The sequence below is a fragment of the Prionailurus viverrinus genome, chromosome A2 (genome assembly GCF_022837055.1).
Source record: "Prionailurus viverrinus isolate Anna chromosome A2, UM_Priviv_1.0, whole genome shotgun sequence".
NCBI lineage: Eukaryota > Metazoa > Chordata > Mammalia > Carnivora > Felidae > Prionailurus > Prionailurus viverrinus.
In genome coordinates, this window is record NC_062562.1 from 149,323,248 (window position 1) to 149,350,221 (window position 26,974).

Genomic DNA, 26,974 nt, shown 5'->3' on the forward strand with positions numbered 1-26,974 from the left:
CTTTAAATTTCTCATAAAGTTCAGTAAAACATAAAACATGCAATTCACTAAATCCACTGCAGGAGTAAAGTGGACATATATTACTGTGAATACATACATATATTATTGTGAATATATTACATTTAATCTTAAATATAATCTAGGGGTACCTGGGGGGCTCAGTCAGTTGGGCATCCAACCCATGATTTCATCTCAGGTCATGAACTCATGGTTCGTGGGCACAAGCCCCACGTCGGGCTCTGTGCTGATAGCACAGACGCTGCTTGGGATTCATTCTTTCTCCCTTCCTTCCTCCCACCCTCCTTCCCTCTCTCTCTCCCTCCCTCCCTCTCTCTCTCTCTCTCTCTCCCTCCCTCCCTCAAAATAAATAAATAAACATTAAAAAAAAATCTGCAGCAAGCCTATCTCTATTCTCAACAAGAATCCTGCTACATTAACACATCTTTATTGTCCAAAGTAGAAAAATAATCAATTCATCTCTTACCTCCCCTGCAAATAGTTTACCTTGCACATAAAAAAAGAAAGTTTCTTCCTTTATATATTGGTGATCTTCTGAGGGCAAGGAAATGGATAATTGCTACAAACCTGATCCTTTTCTATCCATATCAATCACCTCTCTCAAAATACAACATAATAGAGCAAACATTTTTTAACAAGTACACTTGAAAATAACTTTATGAAAATATACAGTAATATTTCATTTAACCAGTATCCTTTGCACTGTTGACATTCACAGGTGAGAAATTTTTTTGGAATACTGCAATTTACAACCTGACAGGCCGAAACTTTTCAATTCAAAATAACTTAGAAGGAAACTTTAGTTCTAATATGCATTCGCCTATTCCTTGTCCTTAAATAGATTATTCTTAATCTCTGGTAGTGTTGCAATAATGAATACATTATTTCATTAAGCAATACAACACAAGGCCTGCTAGAGTGGCCAGGGCTGCCTGCCTTCATGTTCCTTCTCCATGAGTATAGTATGCCCATCATGCTGTGGTATTTTTACTTCCTGCATGTACTCACCATATGTATGACGTTTTCATGTCTTTTTTATGCCTCCAGTAATTTCTCCTTTGTCCATTCACCTAACCCTAAAAGTCCCCTTACTCTTTCAAATATTGTTGGTAAAAGCACTATAGGTTAAAAACTCGATAATAACAAAATTTGCTAAATTGTGCCCCAACTAAGATCACCCAGGCAGTGGGGACCTAATTTGCAGCTCACTCCCTGTGCAACCTTTAAGTTGACAGTCTCTTTGAACAGTTCTCTTATCATTTGTAACAGGAATGATAGAAGTCCTGCCCATTTCAACCAATTATCAACACCAAATAAGACACTGGACTTGGAAACTCTTGGTTAAATGAAAAGCGCTAAAAACAAGTTATCAACTATTTTCATTGTGATGCTCGTTATCAACAAAACTCATGAGGGATACAGCACTACCTAGAAACGTTCTGTGGGTGTCCAAGTGTTTTGGGTTTGGAGCTATAGTTCCAGGCATTCAGTTAGCTATGTTTCTGAGAATCAGCCTAAAGAAACGTTAAAGGATTATATTTAGTGCATAAGCAGAAAATGTATACAAATAGGTCTGTAATTGCCAATAAAACTAGCCCTGAGACACTGACCGGTGTCTCAAGAGAATACTAAACACAATCTAGAATTAAATTTATAGTCAGTGTTTTAAACAGGCAGAGGATATTTAAACACAGAGTTAAGTATGTAACTTTGTGGTCATTTATCATAAAAGATGGGCAAATGAGAAGTTGGCTAGAAAACTCCTCTAAACTTTTAATCTCATCAACACATTTCTATGACAATGAAAACATCTGATGAGTTTGCCACAAGTAATCATGAATTATTGGTGCTGATCATTCCATTACATTTTCTTGAAAATAGCCTGGTGCCGTCTGAGTAAATCATATTCTGCCCCAGGGCTATGTAGCTTACCTCGAATTATTTCAGAATCATCTAAAATGACTCATTTTTCTATTAAAATGATGAATGGGCTAAATGAGGTATGTAATAAATACTGCAGGTTTGTAAACAGATTCCCGCTCTCTAGAGAATGGCGGCCTTACTTCATTTGGTAATTCTGCCCCTCGGTATTTTCAGGAGAAGTCATCCTTAAAATATAGTTAGTAAAGAAAAGAGTGGAGAGAGTCACATTGGAACAAAATGTTGAATGTCTTTCTGGCTAACGGAATAACCCCAGGCTACGTGGAAATAAACCTTCCCACACCCAAAAGCAGGGCATAGTTTAAAACATCAAGAAACTCAGAAAGAACATAATTCAGTCCCATTTAGGAATCACATCTAAGCAATAAAATCAGGGATACATAAAAGAAATAAATATAGAGTGGTTCAAGAATGCGTAACATTGTCAAAATTTCAATGTCCAAAACCCAAAAACGAAGCAGATCTCATTGCACGCCGTATGTCACAGAGTAAGCATCACTGCTATTCGATTCACTGTTGAATTCACTAAGTCACAGGTCTGCTCACAACGGGTTGAAAGCAATTCTCCAAAGCCGACATCACAACTGGCAGCTTTGGGACTTGCCATGAAGACAAACTGAAAAGACTGTTGGTAAACAAAAAGGAGCACATTTGTCTTACAGTCTCATTCACAACATAATGTGCAAAAATCTTACTTGGGATTTGTAAGGACTGACAGACTTCGTTATACTTATGTTAAACTTTTAATTTGTTAAAGGTTAAACCTCACACCGAGGGCCATATTTCTTAGCCTCTTCAGCAGGAAATGAGATTATGATGTCAGTTCGATAAAATTCCAAGGCCCTAATGACAGTTCATTTGAGACCAGGCAGTGAAGCAAATAAGTTAACCATAAATGCCAGATCATTATAAAGAGATGGAATCATAACCAGCCCTTTGCACCTTAGTTACCTATGGATTTTTACTCAGTGCTCTCCATACCTCACCTTGACACCCATAATGACCCACCTGATGGGACGTCAATAAGCTATTTACAGCAGGGCTACCACATAGGATACCACTCGACACGAGCTGCCCTCAGCCAGCCAGCTTGCAAGCAACTTGACGCACTTTTTTCAGGACGTTTCGAATGGAAATATGACAGCACATTCTAAGCAGAGTTGCTCCTCACGGTGGTCTTTTAATACAACTAGTTGTAAGCAAGAACATCAACAGCATTATTCTCAACTGTGCTATTTCTTCTCTAATCACTTTGTCAACAAGGTCACACAGGTAGTTCCTCGGACAAAAGCAACACGAGCAAACTGTGGTCACCTGTACAATGTGTCCACTGGACAGCCTCGCCGTCCCTGACAGTGAGATTTAATCTCCACTGCGCGAAGAACACTCAGCCATTCTCTGCTCCAGGCCCCACGGTATCTGCTGAGCGTGCATGCCTCTCTAAGGCTACTTGGTAATGCTGAGATCCCAGGTATTCCCGTAAAGCTGGATGAGGACAGGGTTTGACTATGTACATTTGAGAAGTATATTCATCTGGTTAAGCTTTCAGTACGTAAGTTAACACTGAAATCTGTAATAACAGTCCTATTCTCTCTCTGGGCTCTTAACATAAGGCTAGGCTGGCAAACTGAGACAAAACGTCTTTCTCCTTTTCCACCGCAGGAGCAAATAAACACACCTGAAGCTGCCCTACCTTTCCATGGGATATTTCACGAACAATCTCTTCACAGGGCTCTGTGCACTCCCGCTGACAATAATAATGCTGCTTTACACACAGAAAGTAAGGACCATATGGTAACAAAGAACAAAGGGAGATGGCATCCGCATGCTTTGTCTTGGCAACGATAATGGCCTGCTGATTCCAAACACACAGGAGGCAAATGTGTGCAGTGCACCTTGGCTCCACCAGTCTTGAGGGATAATGCCCTTTAAACTTCCTGTTAAGAGAGTAACTGAGACTTGTAGATGGATCCCTGGTCCCATTCTTACCAATAAGGCTGAGGAAAATATCTTCTACCGACATGGCTTAGATCCCTCAAACATCAAGTAGAAATTCTATATTTAAATCGTCTTCAAAAGCAAAAGCTCAAAATCATTAACTTCATTTTTGGCATTGAAAGCAAATTAATACGCCACGCATGTCAAAACATTTTGGGCTTGGCGTCTTTTGCAAGAAAACCAGCACACAGTATATATAACCAGAGGGAACACATCAATAGAGATTATAATCAAAGCACTAAATTGCACCCAAAAAACTGCAACAGTTTTTTTTTTTTTTAAGTATATTTAAGAGCCCAAGAACCCAGGAAAGCTGCTGCAACACGGCAATGTGGCTCACCTGGTTAATCTTAACGACACTAAAAGCCCTGAGTGATCAGCCTTACTGTTCTTCTACAGAGAATTTGAGCAAGAGCCATGCTGATCATTTTGATCATTCCAAAATGACAATCCCAGCTGCATCCTTTGGCCTTGGGCAGAACCTCACTTATATTTGGGCAGCGTTGGTATTCTTATCTACTTCTTTTAATTTAGTCATTTTCCTCCATACCCCAAATTTCAAAACCTTTTTCTCTTTGACCATGAAATTTCAACTGTCACAGTTTGAAGCACAAACAAAACATAGAACTGAAAAGCACACAGCACAAAATTAATCAATTCTTCTTCTTGATTGCTTCACTGGTGCATTTCAGACAAAAAGGAAACTGGGGATAAAAAGTGACATTTTGGTGAAACAGTCACTTAAATTTAGAAAAACTAAATTTATGCATTCACCTACCCCATTTTTTTAGTGTTATTTTTTCTAAACACTACAAGGTTTTACAGATTCAAAGAAATATGACATAAGTAGAAGAAGAGTTGAAGAATGACCCTCCCACAAACCCTACACCTTGTAGGAGAGTCTTCAAAGAAAACTAAGCAGATATATATAATTCATCTTTGCATCCCCAGCAACTAACAGTGTGTAACACATTGTAGGTGTTCAATAAATTTGCGAAAGAGGGAAGTGCAGAAAGGGACCAAATCTGACTAATGATCTCATCTAGAGTCAAGCAAAATAATTAGTGCGGTATCTGAGTCCAGAATCCTCCCCAATTCCACATAGAAGTCACACTGCACAATATGCACTTAACCAAGAATGTTTTTCATTGATAGCTACTTTTTCTACTTAAAATAAGAGGATTTCTAATAACAGAAACCTTGGAGTCACCCCTGCCACTTCTTTCAACTGTTCAAATCTAAAATCTTCTAAGTACTATCATCTAAATATCTCTTACTTGTCCTCTTTTCTCTCCATCCCCACTAGCACTGTCCAAATTCCAGCACCACCCACCCTCAAATAGGATTAATGAAGATTTTGAACTTGTCTCTTTCCACTTACTTCCTCCTCTACTCTGTCCTGCCCACTTCACTAGGTTAAGATATCAAAATGCCTACCTAACCATTTCATTTCTCCCCTTATATGTATATGGTGCAGGGTTCCCTGGATCGCATACACAGAACTCATGATCTTAGCCCCGCCGACCTCTTGTCTCATCACTCAACACTCCCTGCCCTGGACTTCCCACTTGGCAACTCCTTGCGGTATATCACTGGCCCCACACCTCCATGCTTTCACCTGCAACATGAAAGCATCCCTACTCCTCAACCATATGCGTGATCCCTGCTCATTCCTCAACACACAGCTCAGGCACCACTTCCCTAAGAAGTCTTTTCTATTCTTTCCCACGCCCTCTCTCATTTTCAGGGCTTGAGTAGATTCAATTCTTCCTTTAATCAACCAACAAGTATTAATTGACTAATTCCCCTTTGCTAGGCACTTATATATTAGGCACTCGATGTGTGTTGAACAAAAGAATGCACATGTGGCAATGAGTTAAAAGTCCCTGCTTTCACAAAAGTCAGAATTCTCTCAAGAATGTAAGTAGCATGGCTAACAGAGTTAGTGCTTCTTACCATTATTTTTAATGTATCAGTCTCCCACACTATACTGTGAATTTCTTAAGAATAAGATTTTGTCTTTTTCATTTATATACACTTGGTATGTATCTAGCCCAGTGTTTTTCACACAGTAAGCACTCACTAAAACATCCATCCAATGGGTGAAGAAAACTACTGCATAATTAGAGGTATATTTATTTGACTATTTCCTTAAGTAAACTGTGGACTCTTTTAAAGTTTAGGTTAAGAAAAGAAAAAAGAAAATACTGCATAGTTCTGTGTGGTAACAAAAAATGACTAATGTTAAGTCAACAAAATTTAATAAGACAGAAAAAAAGAGTAAACCAAAATTTTAATTCACATTTTAAAAAGAAATTAAATGTAATTCCAAAGTTAAAAAAGACACAACTCCCTACTCTTTAATTTTTTTAAAAAAATCTAATGACACAGAAAATATTAGATTTATATACGTACAAGGTCTTAAAGATACACAGAATGTCAAGTTGAACTTTACAGGTTGCCTGGTGCTGTCCTCTTATTTAATCTTCATTCTTTATGGAGGGGCTTCCCTGCACTTAAGAAACACTCATTCCTATCAGTGAACTGCCTCTCTAAAACTTCTGGGTAAAAATCAGCTAAGAGATCAGTACCAGTCAGTGAGAAGAAGAATGAGGGGCTAGCATGGGCTTCTCGGATCTAGAGCAGCACTGAACAGCTTCTCCAGTTAAAGCATTTCTTCCTAAAGGCAAAGTTTGATCTGACCCGATTTTAAAACTTCAACAACAGGACTACCATCTTTGCCCTTCAAAGAGCTTCAGTAAAGCCAGCTGCTACAACTGTGGGAAGAGAAGCCTGGACGGAGACAGCAATCTAAATGTCAACTGTCAGCGGGTGGAGGAAAACGGGGACTGGGGAAGGCGTTCCTTTTATTTCACAGTACCAATATCACATCAGTTTTGTTTCTTTTTTCCTAGCTCTCCTGAAAGACAGCTTTCCAATTCCTTCAAACATGTGAAACCCAACCTTTACTTTCTTACTGGCTGCAACATCTGGGCTCTAAATAAAGAGGAACAAAATCAATGTTTGATCACCATTCCACGAGTCTCACATGTTAGGGTTAAGAATGGCCGCAACTGGGGCCCAGCACTCACAGCAGAAACATGCTAACATTCTCGAAGTGACTCTCACAGGAATAACGGGTGTTGGGGATGCCTACTTCTCCAGCTGAGAATCAAAGTACTAAAGGACAACATTAGACTTAAATCACTTAAATCCTGTTTTATAAGTTGCTAGATTGTAGAATCTAGAAACCTGGACTGTAGACGTATGGGGGAAAAGGAAGAATAAACTTTATACCCTCTAAATATTACACGTGCAGTGATGTTTATTTTCTTTAGAATCTTTTTAAATCTTTATTTGTGGTAATATACACATAACATAAAATCTGCCCTCTTAACCATTTAGAAGTGAAGAGTTCAGGAAAAGGACATTAACATTGTTATTCAACCAATCTCCAGAACTGTTTTCATCTTGCAAAACGGAAACTCCATACCCATGAAAAAGTGCTCCATTTCTCCCTCCCCACAACCCAGGACAACCACCCTTCCAGAATTTCTCTCTATAGATCTGACTCCTCTGGACACTTCATGTAAGTGGAGTCGCACAGTATTTGTCTTTTTGTGACTGGATTATTTCACTCACCGTAATATCCTCAAGGTTCATCTATGTTGCACTGTGTCAGAATTTCCTTCCTTTTTAAAGCTGAATAACATGCCACTGTAAGTCCATACCACATTTTGTTTATGCATTCATCTACTCATACACACTTGGGTTGTTTCCACTTTTTGCCTGTTATGAATAATGTTGCTATGTACAAATATCTCTTTGAGACCCTGCTTTCAAATCTTTTAGATAAATACCCAGATGTGGGATGGCTGAATCATATGGTAATTCTATTTTTAATTTTTTGAGTAACTGCCATAATGTTTTCCATAGTGGCTATATCATTTTACATTCCCACAACATCCTTGCCAATACTTGTTATTGTAGGTTTTTTTGATAGCAGCCATCCTAACGAGTATGAGACAGACAGTTCCTTAGTAATTTGTACATTTTCCAAATTTTCTATAATGTCCCTGTATTATCTTATTAGAAGAAAATGCTGTGAAATGCAGTCATCAATCATTAAAAGTGATCACACAAATACATATTTATGAATACAGAATGATCTTTACATATAGTCTAAATTGTTTTAATGTGCAGGTTACTGTAAGAGTTATATGAGACTATGTATGCCATCACCTATGTTTGGGGAACTACATATAAATATATTAATATAAATGTTTTATACAGACTTAGTGGAATGTGGAAAGGAATACAAAAATAATAAACCAGAATATTAACAGTAATTGTCTCTGGATAGTGTTAATCCAAGTGATCTCAATATTTTTCTATTTACTTTCTGACTTTTATCCAATGAATATGCATGCCTTCTAAAATGAATAACAACAATACAGGGGGGTTAACCTCGTATCAGGTAGCTAAATTGCTATGGGCAGCCATGTTGCTGTGGCCATGAACTACCACTCAAATCTCTAAGAACACTCAAGCCAGGACAGATCAACTATAATCCTATTGTATAAATTCCACTTTTAGTCCCTAAGTGCTGTGAGGGCTCTGTTTGGGCTAATATTATGATAGGTGCCAAAATCTGGAAGATACTATAAGTTGTTATCTATACCCTATAACCCCAGAATCAAGAAAGAAGAGACCTACAAAACAGTCTGACCCTGGACATTTCTTTCTTGGGCCATCACTTCTGTTCTGACTTCACTGTCTACCCCTTTAGCCTGGACCCTGGGTTAGTCTTTGGAGAAATGGATTCATTACACATCGGCTTCCTTTTATTTTCTCTAATGGCATGTGGTCATAGCAGTTGGCCTCTCAAAGAAAGGACCAAGGGAAAAAATATGAGAGAACACAAAGTGACCCTTTTCTTAACAATTTTTCAACAATTCTCAATGGCCTGCTGAACAAGGGACATCCCCTTCAGTTCTGCAATCAAAGTTCTCCAATATATAGTCTCATTTTACTTCTCCACTGATTTCCCAACTGGACTCCAATGAACACTAGTGGTCCTGAGAAGTTACATGTGGGTTTCTAGGAAGACTGAAGTGGGCAGTAAGCTGTCGGGACACCAAACTTCAACCAGAGCAGCCCCACTTTTCCCTAACAATGGAAAATCCTTTGATAAGTTATGTCGCACAGAGAAGACAGGATGTTATTTAGCCATCAAAAAGTACGTATCACAAGAACATTCATTGATATAAGAAAACGTTCATGATGGTAAATGCTGTATACAGCATTATACAAATTCTTATATATTCTTATGTATACACAAATTCTTTTTTTTTTTTTTCAACGTTTATTTATTTTTGGGACAGAGAGAGACAGAGCATGAATGGGGGAGGGGCAGAGAGAGAGGGAGACACAGAATCAGAAACAGGCTCCAGGCTCTGAGCCATCAGCCCAGAGCCCGACGCGGGGCTCAAACTCACAGACCACGAGATCGTGACCTGGCTGAAGTCGGACGCTTAACCGACTGCGCCACCCAGGTGCCCCCCACAAATTCTTAAAGTATGTAATTGATCTAAGAATCAACATTGTCTAGAGGTGCCTGAGTGGCTCCATTGCTTAAGTGTCTGACTTCATTTCAGCTCAGGTCATGATCTCAGGGTTGTGAGATGGAGCCCCGGGTCAGGCCCTGTGCTGAGCACGGAGCCTGCTTAAGATTCTCTTCCTCTCTCTCTCTCTGCCCCTCTCTCCAACCCCTCTCTTAAAAAAAAAAATTGTCTAGAGGAAACACACCCCAGTGTAAATCACAGTTATGTAAGAATGACAGACAGATTTATGGTGCCTTTTAAATTTTCCCCTATTAATAATCAATTTTAAACGTTTATATAATCTTTCCTCTTAAACTGTTTCAAAATGTTTCTTTTTAAAAAAGTATCCCTTTTCTTTAAAAATATAGTTCCCCAAAGCCTTTGCTATGCATCTTTCCCTTTCTAAAGCCCAGAAAGTGATTGATCAAAACTTACTCACCTTTGCTGGAGACTTCCCAGACTAACATCTGGTGGTTGCAAGCAGGGATAGAAACAAGATAGGCTGCTTGCCCCAGAGGTTTCAAAGACAATGAAATCAAAATCAAGGGGAAGGGGGTGGGGGTGGGGAGGGAGGCAAGCAGAGCAAACAAGCAATATCCCTTCAGGGAAGATGCATGTGCCAGTGTCTCAGTGTTGATCATCACTGCAATAATTCTCAAGTTACCTGCCTTAAAAAGTCCTTCAAGGTTAATCTTAGCAAATTGTCAACAACTTGTAAGAGAAAAAAAAAACAAAACAAACAAACAAAAAAAAAACAGAAAAAAAAATCTAAGGAAAGAGAACATGCATTTTGTCAACACTGAAAGCTGGCCAGAAGTACTTAGCTTTTCCCGAACATCAGAGATTTCCTTGTAGACAAGACATTTCTACTAAATCTTTAATACTCACCAGGTGCTTTGCCTTGGCTCGTTCTTCTTCACTTGATATCCTTTCTCGAAGAATAGCTCTGGTTAACTGCTCATTGGCAAAAGCCCTCTCTCGGTCCAGTTCTTTGCTTTGCTTAAGTCTGAAAAGACAGGAAAGGACTAACTTAGGAAAAACTATTTTACTGGTTATTAGTTAACAAAATACTTTAATAGAGAAGCAGCCAAAAATCACTCTGGCCTATAATTTATTAAAAGCACGTATATTTTCTGGGGCGCCTGAGTGGCTCAGTTAATAAGCATCTGACTTCGGCTCAGATCATGATCTCATGGTTTGTGGGTTCGAGCCCCACGTCGGGTTCTGTGCTGACAACTCAGAGCCTGGAGCCTGCTTCGGATTCTAGGTCTCCATCTCTCTCTGCCCCTCCCTCACTCACTCACTCTCTCTCTCTCTCTGTCTCTCAAAAATAAATATTAAAAAAAAAAAAGTGCGTATATTTTCTATTAAGCCCCCATGCAGCCCCTACCCAAACATTTAAAATAGCAGAATTAGCAGAATTCAAATCCCAGAAAAAGTTAATTGATAGGACTATTAAACTAGTTTTACAAAGTTCTTCCTATGTAAAACTGAAATGTGCCCACCTAAAAATTCCATCCCTGGTGCCTGCCTCCTTTGTCCTCTGGAATATAGGCAGTAAGTCTAATTAACAGGCCATCTACAAGACAAATATTTGAAAGTAACCATCATCTTCCCTCAAAACTGACTCATTCAACTGTTTGTTGAATACACACCAGCCATGGAAAGAAGCATGATGACACAGTGCTGAACAAGAAAGATGGGTCCCTGTCCTCATGGATCTTACATTACAGCAGGGAACTAAAAACATAATTAAGATGTCTTCCCTCCAGATGAATTACTCCCATTTTCCAAGGATCCTCATATGCAAAAATGGCAAGACCTTTCAACAGCAGAGGTCCTCACTTCTGGAAGGACTCCAATTTGTCCCTTAGCTCCAAACTAAATGTAACACTATGGACACAAAATAAGAAATAAGTCTAGCAAAATAAGAAAGCAGAACTTCACCCTCTAAGATCTGTACAGAATACTGATTGTGTTAATGAAGCATCCGACAACACTGGGTTTATCAGTAACCTCATCACACAATTACATCATAGTCAGTTACCATCCACTAAAATCCCTCATTGTGCATGAAAAAGATAAATTACTTTGGTACCTATTTCCACCATAATGCCTGGCACATAAAGGTATTCAGTAATCAGTGAATGAGAAGATATTTCAGTCTAATCTCATGAACAAAGACTTTCTGATTGCCTTTTCTTCTTTGAGAGAATAACCCCTGTATACCATCATATCCCTAAAGGTACAAGCACTGCTTTAAAAAGAAAAGGTAAAATTGTTATGTTGGTATAAGTGAAATCCTGAATGAAATCTACTTTGTGAGTGGGAATGATGAGCACCAAATTGAATTCAATACTACTCTATCAAATTTAGTCTTAAAATGATTTTTGAAAAGAAATAAAGAAAATAAAAATCTTTGCTACTATTTTTAAACTCCCACATCATCCAGATACTCCGAAATTCTCAGAAATCAATTATAACCAAACTTGATTATAATCAATTATAATTAAAAATATAATTAGAAATTACCTTGTAAAATATATTCCAAAAAATTAAACCTGTGTGTTTTTAGGTCTTGAATAAAGACGAATAACAGAAACACATTAAAACCTACACTTTGAAAATCTCTAATGCAAAAGTAACTTCTAAAAACTTTTCCTTAAGGGATGCCTGGGTGGCTCAGTTGGTTAAGCGTCCAAGTTTGGCTCAGGTCATGATCTCACAATTTGTGGGTTCAAGCCTTGCCTCGGGCTCTGAGCTGAAAGCTTGGAGCCTGGAGCCTGCTTCGGATTCTGTGTCTCCCTCTCTCTCTGCCCCTTCCCCCACTTGTGCTCTCTCTCTCTCTCTCTCTCACTTAAAAAATAAATAAATAAACATTAAAAAAAAAATTAGGAACTTCTCCTGAAATAGTAAGTACAATTACACTGACACAAATCAAATTTCTCCATACCATTTCACAGCGAGTTCAGCAACATCAATGATACCAATACAGTAACTCAGTGGACCTGCATAATCGAAAAAGAACACCAATAATGCAAAGTCTTGTCACTTCCAAGCAGCAGTTCCAAAAGTATCCATAAATGAGCAGCAGTGGCAGCATCCATGGGAAATTGTGAGAAATGCAAATACTTGGACACCACTCACATCTACTGAACTAGAAAGTCTGGGGGTAGTGTCTCCAAACTGCCTTTTAATAAGCCCTCCAGGTGATTCTAATGCTTACTAAACCAAGAGCCACAGCCCTCAACTAGCAAAATATACTTCTACTCACATAAATCCTGGAGGCCCTATATATAAAAGGAGAACATCAAAAATGAAGTGGTCCTCATCAAGCTAGTGTGCCGGTCACTGCTGAGGTTACCGTATAAGGTAACAAGATGGTGCAGTTAAATAAAGCATTTTACTGGCATGGCACCTGCATGTAAAAGATATTACCTATGTTACAAGTCAGGTGGAAACTAAAAATAATAAAAATCACCATCATGTATAGATCACTTACTATATGCCGAGCACTGTGCTAGGGACTTTACATACATATATACAACTATTACAAAAAATTACATTATTAGTTCATTAACTAATAATTCATTAAAATGAATTCTGTACAACTAGATTTTCTATCTTCTACCACATGTGGTATATATCATATTTTAAAGTAGTATTTATTTAATAATAACTGCCTACTTTTTAAAATTTAGTTTACTCACATATACCAATTTTAACTACAAATGTAGTTAAAAGGGGTTCAAGCTTAAAAGTTTTGACAAGGTAACGAAAAAGAAGCAAACTACTATGTTTGGGGTGCCCAGATGGCTCAGTCAGTTAAGTGCCCAACTCTTGATTTTGGCTCATGAATCTCATGGTTCATGGGATCAAGTCCCACATTGGGCTCTGAGCTGACAGCACAGAACCTACTTGGGATTCTCCTTCTCCTGTCTCTCCCCTCACTCACTCTCTCTCTCAAAATAAACTTTAAAAAAAAAAAAAAAGCAAAAACATATACACAACTTCAATGTTATAATAAAAATAAAGGTTACCAGTTTGTAATATTTGGTACAGAAGCACAGACTTTGGAGTTGGGAGTCCTGGGTCCAGAACAAGGCTCTAGCACTTACTAGCTGAGTCAATGCTTGAGCCAACCTCCCTGGGTCTTGTTATTCTCATGAGTAAAATGAACTGGTGTAATACCTACCTTAAAGGGTTCTACATACACAAAGCACTTAGCATGATGCCTGTAATACAATAAGCACTCACCACTATTAGGGTAAGTAGCAGTATTAGTAACAGTACTCACTATGGGGTCAGGAACACAGAGAAAGCAATAGTATTCTGAAAAGAAGAAGAAAATCTCCAAGTTCGCTAAATATACCATGACTATACATAGCTTGGTCTTCTCCATCTTTGTTTCCAAGTTTTCACCAATAAGAAGTTCTGCTTTATTGTTACGACTTTCAAGAACTTCCAAAATTGAAAATGACAATGCCCTTGCAGCCCTATCCCTTCACCTGCTCCTTTCTTTCTTCCCCACTTGCCTATAAGTTCTGTAAGGGCAAGAAGGTGGTCTGTTTTTGTTCACTGCTATATTCCCGGTGCTTTTACCAGTGCCTCCCACAGAGTAAGTGCCAACAAATACTTGTTGAATGTATGCATGCAAGAATGAATGAGTAGCATGTTTCCAACCACAGACAAAGAAAGAAAGAAAGAAAGAAAGAAAGAAAGAAAGAAAGAAAAAGAAAAAGAAAAAGAAAGAAAGGAAGGAAAGAAGGAAAGAAACGGGGGGGGGGGGAGGGAGGGATGGAGGGAAACCAGCTGCAGAACATAGAAGACTGAGGGATTTACAAAACAACTGGTGAGACCAGCTGAACCCCACAAGGGCCAAGCCACCGGGTTGCAAGTGTCACAAGTGTGATATAATCCCAGACTACACGAAATACCCTAAAACAGAAGGACGTTATAATACTTTTATTGTAGATGGGAATTCTATACTCCACAATACTTCAGAGCCTCTGGAATATCAGCACCTAATTGTGCTGGACTCTTGGCTGCAGAGAGACTAGATGGGCACAAAGTGACTAAAAAGAAAATTATTTCCCCTTCTTAATAAATTCTTAGCCACTTTTATTCACCATTACAAACAGACCTGCATCTTCAGAAAGTCTGGCGGTAGGGCCAGAACAAATTCTTATTACCTGTCAGCAACTAATCTATCTGTACAATCTAATAAACCTGTTTGCTCAGCTTTAAAATGTGAAGGTTGAACTGTACCATCTTAAGGCCACTTGCAGGTACAAGTTTTACAAACATCATACATTAAATACAATATTCCTCATCCTGTACAAACCCTTAAGAAAGGTGGTGGTAGGGGACAAATGAAACTAAGAAATATCATTTCCAAATTTTCACTCAGTGGGCACTTCTATTTCTTGTGTCATCCTTAGACTTTCCCACTACTTAATAAAAACCATGTACTAGGGGCGCCTGGGTGGCTCAGTCCAATTCGATTGCAGTTCAGGTCACGGTCTCATGGTTTATGGGTTCAGGCCCTACGTCAGGCTCAGAGCTAACAGCTCGGAGCCTGCTTGGGATTTTCCTTGTCTCTCTCTCTACCCCCCCATCTTCCTCCCCTGGATGCATGTGTTTTCTCTTCCTCTCTCTCAAAATTAAAAAAAAAGAAAGAAAGAAAGAAAAAGAAAAGAAAAAATGGGATTCACAAATTCATTCGATACATAATTACTGAGTATCAGACACTATTGTGATTACTGAGAACAAAATGGTGAGCACAAGAGACACACACACAGTCCTTACCCTCATGAAGCTTAAACTCTGATGGTTTTTTGTTTGTTTTTTTTTAAGTGAGGTTGCTATGAAACTATATGAATGGGAGCCAAAATGTGAATTGAAATCTAAAGGATATTAACTGAGGAACCTCGGGAAGGAGAATGAGTTTTAGAGGAAACATCTGAGAAAGCATTTTCTTTAGAGCTCTGTGACTGCTGTCTCAGACACCAATGGCTGGCATATTTAGGGTCACTGAGGGAACACTTTTTTTTTTTTTTAATTTTTTTTTTTCAACGTTTATTTATCTTTGGGACAGAGAGAGACAGAGCATGAATGGGGGAGGGGCAGAGAGAGAGGGAGACACAGAATCGGAAACAGGCTCCAGGCTCCGAGCCATCAGCCCAGAGCCTGACGCGGGGCTCGAACTCCCGGACCTCGAGATCGTGACCTGGCTGAAGTCGGACGCTTAACCGACTGCGCCACCCAGGCGCCCCGAGGGAACGCTTTTAAAACATACAGACACACAAACACACACACAATTGTCAATAAAAATTAGTGCAAGGCTTGAAAGGGGATTTAAAGTGAATGGCCTTTGCAATTTTAGAAAAGGATTTTAGAAAATTTTACAAGTTTTCCTTACTGACATATTATTTTGGAGGGCAGATTTCAGATAGATGGTGTCACTAAATGAGGTTTCCTTTTTACTTCGGAAGTAAAAGCAACAGATTAAAAATTTCTATATTGTAATCTTCCTAATTTCCCCAAATCTCTCCTCCACGAAATTCATTTATAGCAATACTTTCTTCTAATTAAGTTTCCTCTTTCACTGATTCATTTAAAACATTTTACAACTGCTTTGCAAAGAAAAACTGCCTGTATTCTCAGAAGCTCCCAATTCTTTTCTGAGCTTCCTCTCGGGGGCCCTTGCTTTTATTATTCCACCAAGCTACTCTGTTCAATGGCCGTCTATGAAAGGTAGACGGCTGTATGATCGTCTGATTTTCCTCGTATTTTGCACCAAGTGAGATGAGCCTGTTTTCTGGACCTCATTGAATGCTACCGGCCCAATGGTGGAGTTGCACACCAGAAGCCAGGTGGTTCGGTAAACACTCCACTAGGGAAACAAGAGTGAAGTGCTCATTGACAACAGAAGGCAGCACTTTACTTTTAAGGTCCCTCTTAGGTGAAAAGAGGGTATGAGATAAAACAGGTCTTGCATTATTAACTTGGGTTTCCAAAGCTTTAAGAATTATCTCAAGATAAAACTAGCCAAACCAAATATTTTGGAGAATACATTCCCTTTTTATTTACTGGCATTCCCCACTTATTATTTCAGATCTCCTGGTCTAATATTATTCTACATTAAGCCCCTGATTTAAGTTTCATTTAAATCTCCTTCTTTTAAATACATATCTCTCCTCATTTAAATTCTCTAGAGTTTTAAGCAAAGAAGTAGGAGTTTAGTGTAAACTTTTCTTATTTGCATTAAGTAATTGGATAGCTTGCCTAAGCTTAATGAAACAAATACCAGTCAGCTCTGCCCTTATACCTCAAGCCCTAGCAACTTCGCTCTTTTTCTCAGTATATTCTCCATCAGGTGAGAGACTTAAGTACACCAGCAAAATGAATTTCTAAAAACCAGCCAAATCTCTTATAATGAATATTATATTTTTCCTTTTAAGTGGAAAAAAAATAAACTACTCATATATTCAGCTTTCATAGCTATCTATAATCTAGTCCTACCTATTTCAGTTTCTATGTAAAAACCAGCCTTTATTATTTTATTCCAAAGAACCTAAAGATTTCAAGAAAGTGGGAAGGACATTTTAAAGATAGCTTTGGCTACCCATTTTTTGTACAGTAAACCTCATTATCCTCCATGAAGGAGGCACTGTCCTCCCCCTTCTTTACATGAGAAAGACTGGGGTGTGGAAAAGCACATGGGAGGGAGACAGAGAACAACCTGATTGGACTTCCAAAGCTATGCTCTTAAATGTCCTAAAGAGTCAACCCCTCTGCCGGAATTCGTTCTATTACATCACTCACTTTGTGGTCATACACGGACAGTTTTTAAATCTGATATTATTCATAATTATTTTTTAAAACCTCATTTTTTATTTGTTTCTACTACATCAAGTCAGATTCTGCCAAAGTCAAAATTATTACCAGCCTTTCCCCAAAGTGGTGTGGCTTTCAGTGGCCCTATATGTTTCTCTGAACCTGCACACTGCTCATGTGGCCATTCACGACACTTAGATTTATCTTCATCTGGGTTGACACGTAAGTAATTCTATACAATTCTAGCTTAGAAAATTACTTTATAATTTAATGTATAAGGCCATTGAGGAACAATAACAAGAACCTCAGATAATGGGCAACAATAAATGGGAAATGAAGATTGTTAGAGATACAGTAACTTGATGAAATGATTGATCTACAACTGAACTGTGACCATTATACACAGACAATATCTGCAAAGTATTGCAATGCACTTGACTCAGACTGTTTCAAACACTGCAAGAGAAAAATGAGCGACTACAACCTCAAAGGTCATTTCTAATGCTAATGATGAATTTTATTTTAATGCATCATACTTTGTCAGAACATGCTGAACCAGCATTCAAAATACTGTTTACTATTCATTTTTTAAACAGAAAAGCTGAGCTGGTAATTCAACGAACTGATTATTAGACTATTAAAAATAATGATGGAACAAGTATACAACTTTTTATTAGTGAGACTTTATAAAAGTACAGAGCAAGCTTAATACTTCTCTGCTCAAATTACTTCAAATACTGGAAGAGATATCTGTGCACTGAGGTTCCAAAATACACGCGTGAAGGTAAACGCACATTAATATACCATGTTATAGTGTTATATAATAGCTATGTGTCCTATGTGACATTTATATATACCTATACGTAATATACAGATGTGCAACAGATAAAGAGTTAGCATTGAATAATGCTGACTTCTGTGCCAGGCACAGGTCTAGGCACTTGTCAGGCATAACTCACAACAAACCTTATGGAATCGATTATTGTATCTTGAATGAGGAAGCAGAGACAGAGAGAAGTTATGTAACACCAAAGCTTATGTAAGTTAAATAGTGCCTAGCTCTTGGCAGGTATTCAACAAATATTTTTGAAAGAATGAATACAGATTATAAGCATAGTTTAGTATTACAGAACATAGGTATTCTTTATATAATGGTGATTTAGCAATAAATGGCACCGTCTTGGAAAGCTGAATGACCGCAATCTCACAAATCATATAGTAAATTAGTATTATTTAACCAGCATTATGACCTGGCTCTGAATATAACTGAGAGGACATTCATTTTTGTCATCTATGTTTCTACATAAATATCATTTAAAATGTCATTCAGAATTTAACAATCAAGGTTTCCTTTCTTTGCAGAAGAACATTTTTTTTAAGTGATTTTAGTATACACTCAAATTTACTTGTAGTCTGGACATTTTCCTGCATAACTTCAAAATGATGCTGGAGGTGAAACTCAGCCCGTAACTGGAAACCCACAACGTTTACTGGGGATTACCTGTAGCCATAATCCTAATCGGTTTTCATCCCTGCCCCCACCCAATGACTGCCTCCCATCACACATCATATATTATTTTGTACCTAGAGTCCCTATTTCAGTTCTTACTTGGGAACAAGTTCTACCTGTGTGGCTTTCTGATACCATTTTCTTACCAAATGCATTCTCCTACGGCACAGAAAAATACACTTACACTTGAAAAGAATTCTGATTTTATTCCCAAGTTAATGCCACCATATCCATGGCTCATAAATGTCTCTGTCCCTTGGAAATTCACAATTAAACTCCCTGGGAGGAACTTACACAACACCCTGAGGCACCCCTGTCTTCCCTCTCCCAGAAACACCTATGGCCACTTCTTTATGGGCTTAGGCTGAATATTTAGAGACATCTTACACCAAAATCAACTATTTATTTTAAAGGTTACATCACTTGTCACAATATTCAAAATACAAATGAACAGTGGTAAGAGTAAGGAGGTAGAGACACCATTAAATTTAGGCTTATCAGTAGGGCTTGAAAACCAACTGTTTCATAGAAGTAGGAGGAAAAAATCACCTTGCGTGACCAATTTCTTGTCTAGAAAGTGTCTACACCTCTCCCCTTGCTAGCACTGTTTTTGTGGGTGCTGCAGGGGTTTACGTACTAAGATGCTGGAGGAGGGCAACCACAGAGTCCGCTGGATACAAACGCAGGTATCTCGGGGACAAATCCCTCTTATCAGCCCACATGAGCAGCTTGAGCCAGGGAGAGATGGCAGTGTGAGATGGCTTCCTGCTGAAGACAGAAAACCACAACACTCCTGATTCAGTGACCTAAGATACAGGGGTATCTGTATAAAGAAGTCTCTGAACTATGAAGAAATGACAGCATCTTCGTATCCTCAAGTATACAGAACACACATCAAGCCTTTTACGGTGATTGGCATTTAGATTTCTTCTTCATAAAAGACACACTGTGCCAGGACACATATTTTGAAATTAATGCCCTTGTTAAGGTGGGAAGTCTGGGGAAATTTTGGCCAGATAAGAGTGAGAGAGAAGACATTACCATTCTCCATTCTAAGACTTGCAGAGGAAAATAATCAATACTTCTTTTCTATTTCAAAGAACTTTCAAGCTTGAACCAAACTACAACCTCTCACCCTCCACTGGCATTACGCCTCTGGAACATACAGATGCACACTCCACCTGACTCAATCCATCTCTTTTATGGGAGATGCTTTAATGTTAAAGCTTAGTGGATTCCTCCATCAAGCCCAGGGTAAACATTTTTAAGGAGAGAATGATTACACAAAGTCTTTTATTTTTTTTAATCAAGTAGTCTTTGAATTTCCCATTGTTTTTGATTCATATATTGAGCTGCTAATTTGACTGATGCATAAAGGTTAATAATGACTTGTTTTTGTACACCGTGCTTGTTATCGTCACATAATCGTGCTTCTTTATTCTGGTTAGCGGTTACAACCTTGAATTGTACCTTTCTCATATTTCTGTTTGTGTGAGACAACTTTGTCCAACCATTAATTTTTAACCTTAACTTACTAAGGTTAAAACAAATTACTTTGTTTTAAGCATACATCATATAATACATAGCTTCTGGGTAGGTGAATGTGTCTGTGTGTTAACACAATCTGGGTAGGTGAATGTGTCTGTGTGTTAACACAATCTGGCAGCCTTGATCTTTAAGTGGGCAATGTGGCCAGCCACAATTATCAACAGTATAACAACTGATACACTTACCTTTATTTCTTCCATTTTATGTTTACTATTATTTTTACCTTGTCATTATCTCCTTTTTCCCCCTTCCTTGTTTTCCCAGTTATATACTATATATTCTCTTCCCCTCTCAAAAAGATCTACAGTATTTTTGTATGCAATTAGTGGCCATTCCTTTTCCTGTTCAGATACTTTTTCCCCCTACTACAGTTTAAAAACACAACTCCTACTATTTTCTCAACCACTACCCTCTGCAAACTCAGTCAGATGAAATCATTTGAATACAGTGACTTTTCCCCTCAACCCAACTCTTAGCTAAGGGTTCAGTGTTTTCAAATTCATACAATTTGTGGGTTTTCTCTTCAAGGATTCTCCCCAGTTTCAAGCATCTGTGTTAATAGTATCCTTATTAGACGTTTCTATCATTCATGTACACATTATAAAAATGTTCCTCATGGGAACTTCTCCTCTCCACCTTTCCCTATATTGAGATCTCTGTTGTAATTTGAAATTTCATTAGAATTCTTTTGTTTAAGTATTTTCCTAAGATAGTCTACTGCATCAGATATTTCTCTACAACTATTAGCTTCACATCCCTCTCCTATCTACTTTTGTGATGTTGAGAGCTGGAAGTCTCTACACCCCATTTCTGCTCTGCGGTTGGGTCCCTCTTGGGTTCTGCCAATAGAGGGTGCCAGAGGGAGACTGCAAAGCTAGGGGAAGAAAAAGGCACTCTCCTGTTTGCTTGTCTATGCCTTTCAGCATCACTCGGGCCTCACTATTTAATCCAGTTTGCCCACACTTGCAAAATCAACCTCACTGTACCCCAGTCTGGAGACACCAGCCCTGCCTACCAGGGAACTTCTCAAAATCTGAGTCCCAGCAACACTGGCCTCTCCTCTAAGCTCAGAGATAGGATCACCACCAGCCAGGGGGCACCTCCTCCTCGGAGGCTGAGCAGCAGTAAGAACCCCTCCTGCAAACTTCCATGTTTAACAACTGCCACCGCTTCCCACCAGGGCTAAGTCTGGGGCACCTTCAAGCTGTGCTGTCTGATACAGTCAGTAATAGCCACACAAATGTGGCTGTTACAAACTGAGATGCACTTTCAGTATAAAGTACACATTGGATTTTTAATAGTTAGTATTGAAAACAAGAATGTGGTATATATCGTTAATAACTTAATATTAAATGTTAAAATGATATTTGGGATATACTGGGGGAAATAAAACACCTTAGAATTATTTTCACCTATTGCTTTGTACTTTTTGGACATGGCTACTAGATAAATTCTAATTAACAGAAATATAATGTGAACCATCTATGTCTACAGCACTGTCTTAGGGCTCTTTTTTGTTGTGAGTTGTTTTTTCCCTGCCTTTTCAGCTCTTAAATACTTCATTAACAATTCTTCTATTAAATTCTCTCTGTAAAAGCAACTGATGAGTTCTGTCTCCTTAATGGATTCTGGCTGCTAGCTGTTACCGTTAATAAATGCTCGAAACCCTTGCATGCCCATAGGTCCTTTTTTTCACCTGACAGGTAAATGAGAGCTCAACACAGAATTCTGGACTTACAGTTCTTTTTCTCAGGAATCCCGAGAGTTATTCTACCTTCTAGCTTACAGTTTGGCAGAAGAAAAGGCTATACCAGACTGATTCCATTGCCTTTATAAATCAGTGGTTCTTTCTGTTAGGAAGCTTTTCGGATTTTCTCTTTATCCTTAGAGTTGAGAAATGTTAGCGTCTATGAATAGGGGTGCATCTGCTCTCATCAACCCTCCTAAATAGAGAGGCCTTTCAAAGTGCAGACTCCAGGCTGTCTTCAACTCAGTGAAATGTGTTACACCATTTAATTACAACTGTTCCTCGGTCTCTTCCATTTATCTCCATCTACAATTTAGTTTATTTCATCAAATATAACCTGCATGGGTTATCTTCCCCATCCTTCAATATGTATAAAATCAAGATGCACCTTAAGATCGACGTGTCCCACAATCGAGTGGCAATCGCTGCCAATGCTACAAACGGCAAAAGCACCACTGAAATATTGCAACAGTTCTTGATGGAAGCACCTTTTCTGAGGGCTCCTTTCATTTGTCTGCCTGGCTGCAGTGTCCAGCAAGTGCCCCCTTCTCATCTGCCCGCTCACCAGGGTACAGGCCCAGCTGCAGGGCTACGTTAAGTGGAGGTACCCGTTCAATGGCAGGAGACAAGGCAGTCTCCACCCCTGGGGCCTAGTGGTATATCACCAGCCGAAAAGTTTTCAGCCCCCTGTCAAGGGAACCGGGTGAGAATCTCTCTGTTCCCATCTCCCTCCCAGACCAGTTGACCAGGACATGGAAGCCAAAAGGTTCTCTGAGAAGCATTCAGAGAGACTGGGGACAATCCTGGTGATCCTTGTGCTATGCCAAAGCTAGCCCACTGGCTCACATCTGTCCATCACATGCTCTTCTCACCAGGGACGGCAGGGAATGAGACCGAACTTGAAATGAGAGGCCAGTGGAGACGCTTTCAATGCTATCAAGCCTCCAACTCCTTAAAATCTTCTCCACTTCTAAAATTTCTCTGGTATTTTTATTCTTTTTTAACACTAAAGAGTGTTAAACACTCTTTAAACACCAAAAAGTGCTGGATGAAGCAATCTAGGGCACTGGAAATTAAGTCTTATAGAAAAAATTTCCCTATATCACCTCTTCACCATAAGCTGCATTTTCCTAAAAAGAAAACTTGAGGTAGAACATAGCTCCCCGCACTATAAATACCATGAAGTCGTTACGTATACTTTATACATACATGTGTAATATATACATGGTGAAAACCATTAACACCTAAACAATCAAATAAGAGCAATTTCACATAAGGACAGAATAGCGTGGCCCAGTTTTGCAGCTAAAAATAATCAAGCACAACTGAAGGACAGGTCTTAGGGAATCAAAGAATAGGCAGAATGCCTATCTTGCAGAGCACTGCTTTGATTAAATATTGCACAGTAGTAAGTTCAAGATTAAATTCCATGGCAAGCACCTATTCCATAATCCTGGTGAAACAAACAGTCAACTGACACAAAGGTCAGCCTGAGAGAAGAGTGACATCCTCTTTGGAAAGCTTAAGAGTCTAATGAAGTTGTACATGAAACAGAAAGACAACCACTCCCCCTCGACCAAAGAAGTATATGCTGCAAAGACAAATTCTGTTCTCAAAAAACTATGGAAATTCACTACAACAAAATCCACTACAACAGCCTCCTAAGAATCAAATTTTAGGGGCACCTGGGTGGCTCAGTTAAGCGTCCGACTTTGGCTCAGGTCATGAGCTCACAATTCGTGGGTACGAGCCCCACCTGGGGCTCCGTGTTGACACCTCAGAGCCTGGAGCCTGCTTTGAATTCTATGTCTCCCTCTCTCTTTCTGCCCCTCCCCTGCCTTCTCTCTCTCTCTCTCTCTCTCTCTCTCTCTCTCTCTCTCTCTTTCTCTCTCTCTCTCTCTCTCTCACACACACACACACAAAAATAGGTTAACATTAAAATATTTTTAAAAAAGAAAAAGAATCAAATTTTACAGGGCACCTGGATGGCTCAGTTGGTTAAGCGTCCGACTCTTCATTTTGGCTCAGGTCATGATCTCATGGTTCATCAGTCTGAACTCAGCATGGGGGCTCCTCACAGTGCAAAGTCTGCTTGGAATTCTCTCTCTCCCCCTCTCTCTACCCCTCCCCTCCCCCAAGCTCACTCATTCTCTCTCCCTCTCTCAGTCTCAAAATAAATAAACTTCAAGCTAAAATAAAAAACAAATAAAATTTTACATCATTGAGCACAGCCATCATTCTTACTATGAGCTAGTTAAATACAGGCCTTAGGAAAAAATATTCATGGGGCACCCAGGTGGCTCAGTCGGTCTGATGACTGACTTCGGCTCAGGTCATGATCTCAAGGATTGTGGGTTCACGCCCCACATCGGGCTCTGTACTGACAGCTCAGAGCCTGGAGCCTGTTTCGGATTCTGTGTTTCCCTCTATGTCCCTCCCCACTTGCGTTCTGTCTCTCTCTCTCTCAAAAATAAATAAACATTCAAAAACATTTTTTAATTAAAAGAAAAGGAAAGAATACCCATCAGCCTCACAGATGAATAAAGATGGCCCTATATTTTTTCACCTCAACTGCTCTGTAACCTCAAAAGAAATACCAAGAGTTGAAGGGGTCTTGACCCTTAGACCAAGCTGGTCTTCCGTTACAAATCACCTTGGTCTACGCAAGTACAACAGACAACCTCAGCACCCACCACGCCTGCTCCACAATGCACTCTCCCTAGGTAACAGCAACCATTTTACTTTACATGCCTCTCTGATACTATTCATCAGCTAAAAACTCATTCTCTGGCAGATGTTCTATTTCTAGCATTCACGCTAGAAACCATGCTAAAGAACAAAACAAACTCTAATAAAAACACACTGATCTGAAAGCCACACTAAGCAGTATATATACTGGATTTCATTTTAATTTTCACCTTAAATAGAAAATGAGATGGCAGAAAGATATAGCACAAGATCCAAAACTGTGAATTTCTGTATGGTTTCACCTACTGTCATTCTTGGATTCATGTTCGTTCCCTCACTTGATATTTTCCATCTCTGACTCGAAAGTAAAATCACACACGCACCTTCAGGAATAAGAATTATTACCATTCAGGAGTCACATCAGAGATAAAAATGAAAGAAACAAATGGAATCGCCTAAAATGAAAACGCATTAAAAAGTGCTTTTTTGCAAATTTAATATGTAGACCATAGTGTAGGAACAAGGAATCAACCCACAGGAGGCAGAGCATGACATCTAGGCCTTGCACTTAAGGAGTCAACGGCGACACAATTCCAATTCATTCTAACAAAAGGTATTCAGACCCATGTGCTCCTTCCATTCTCTATTCCATTTCATTTGTTACTTTGAATACTGAAGAGTTTCACGCACAACTTATGCCTTTTAAGTGAAAAAATATGCATAATCTTCAACTAATAATATTACAATAGCTGCCATTTAGGGAGTACCTCCTTGTGCCATGTATTTTAACAGGTGTCTTACGTACATTATTTCATTTAATCCTCACAAAAATCTCACAGAGGAGTAGTTATTCACCTTTCAGAGCTAAAGAAACCAAAGCTGAGAGAAGTTAAATACACTGCTCAAAGTCACATAAGAAAATACAAGATTTGTATTCTAGATTTCTGACTCTCAAAACCACATGCTAGTCAACTACACTACGTGACCTTGATTGTGTGAAGCAAAATGCTTAGCTAAAAAAGCCCCTCTGAGCAAAATGCCCAGTGTCTGATTCAAATGTTAACATACACAGCTAGTCTTTCTTCCCTCCCCATCAGACCCCTCCATCTTTTGTCATTCGGCCATAATGCAACTGCAAAAGCAAACACGGGTAGTGATATCACGTGGCAACAAGTGGTTAACAGATGGACCAGAATGTGCTTCCACTTTTTTTTCCCCCCACTCACAGACTCCTGAGGTTGGGAAATACTGCTACGGCACTATTCCAAAGGTATAATCTGCATATAAAATTACATTAAGAGAAGCATAAACTAAAGATTACAGGCGCATTGATTAGGACTACAAAATACCATGGATAAAAGAACAGAGAAATTCAAAGGGGTCTGCGTTAGGTCTTTTTCTCTTTAGAGTTACTAAGGCGGCAGAGGTAATAACTTAACATTAACGTCTCAGTTAATGCAAATAGCTATGCAGTCCCTCAAATTTAGTAGTTATAGGGGTGGGGATCCTCCTGAACCCCTTCAGTGATCTGCAACATAATTCTAAGTGAGAAAAGCAGCTGCAGTGTTGCAGTGAGGAGGGAGTGTGCTCCTCGGGCTTTGGAACCGCACCATTGACTCCCGGGCAGCCTGTCCAGGAGAACAACACAGCGGGCGGTACGCAAAGCAGGGGCAAGGAACTCCAACATTAACCACAGTTAAAAACGTCTTGGGCGTACTGCCTTCGTGTTACACAGATGTTTAATAACGTAAAAACTTCAAAATGATTAGGTAAACCGCATCTACTTATACAAATAAAACTGTATTTCCACGATGTTAACAACCATTTCTAAATTTCAACTCTATTATAGGCCTGAGGAACTAAGACTTTTTAATTATGCAATATTAGTCACTGACATCGTGCTTCAATCCCACGCAGCACGAACCGTGTTAGCTAAACCAACAAAATGAATAATTTAACTCTCAGCCAGCAGGAATTCGCTACGCCACCTTCATTATTTACTTCACAATGCCCATTTCTATCATTTTTTTGAAATAACAGCTATAGATGTTCATCATCTTAGCGATGAGCCCATGGGCTACT

At 39.1% G+C, this 26,974-nt stretch overlaps 1 protein-coding gene across 4 annotated transcripts in view; it reads right to left on the minus strand.

Moving 5' to 3' along the window:
* Nucleotides 1-26,974, minus strand: part of CHCHD3 (coiled-coil-helix-coiled-coil-helix domain containing 3) — a 288,748-nt gene that overhangs the window by 170,112 nt on the left and 91,662 nt on the right. For all 4 annotated transcript variants that reach the window (XM_047850123.1, XM_047850122.1, XM_047850120.1 and 1 more), the window contains exon 4: nt 10,449-10,566. In XM_047850123.1, coding sequence (XP_047706079.1) covers nt 10,449-10,566 — 118 coding nt within the window. The remainder of the gene's footprint in view (nt 1-10,448; nt 10,567-26,974) is intronic.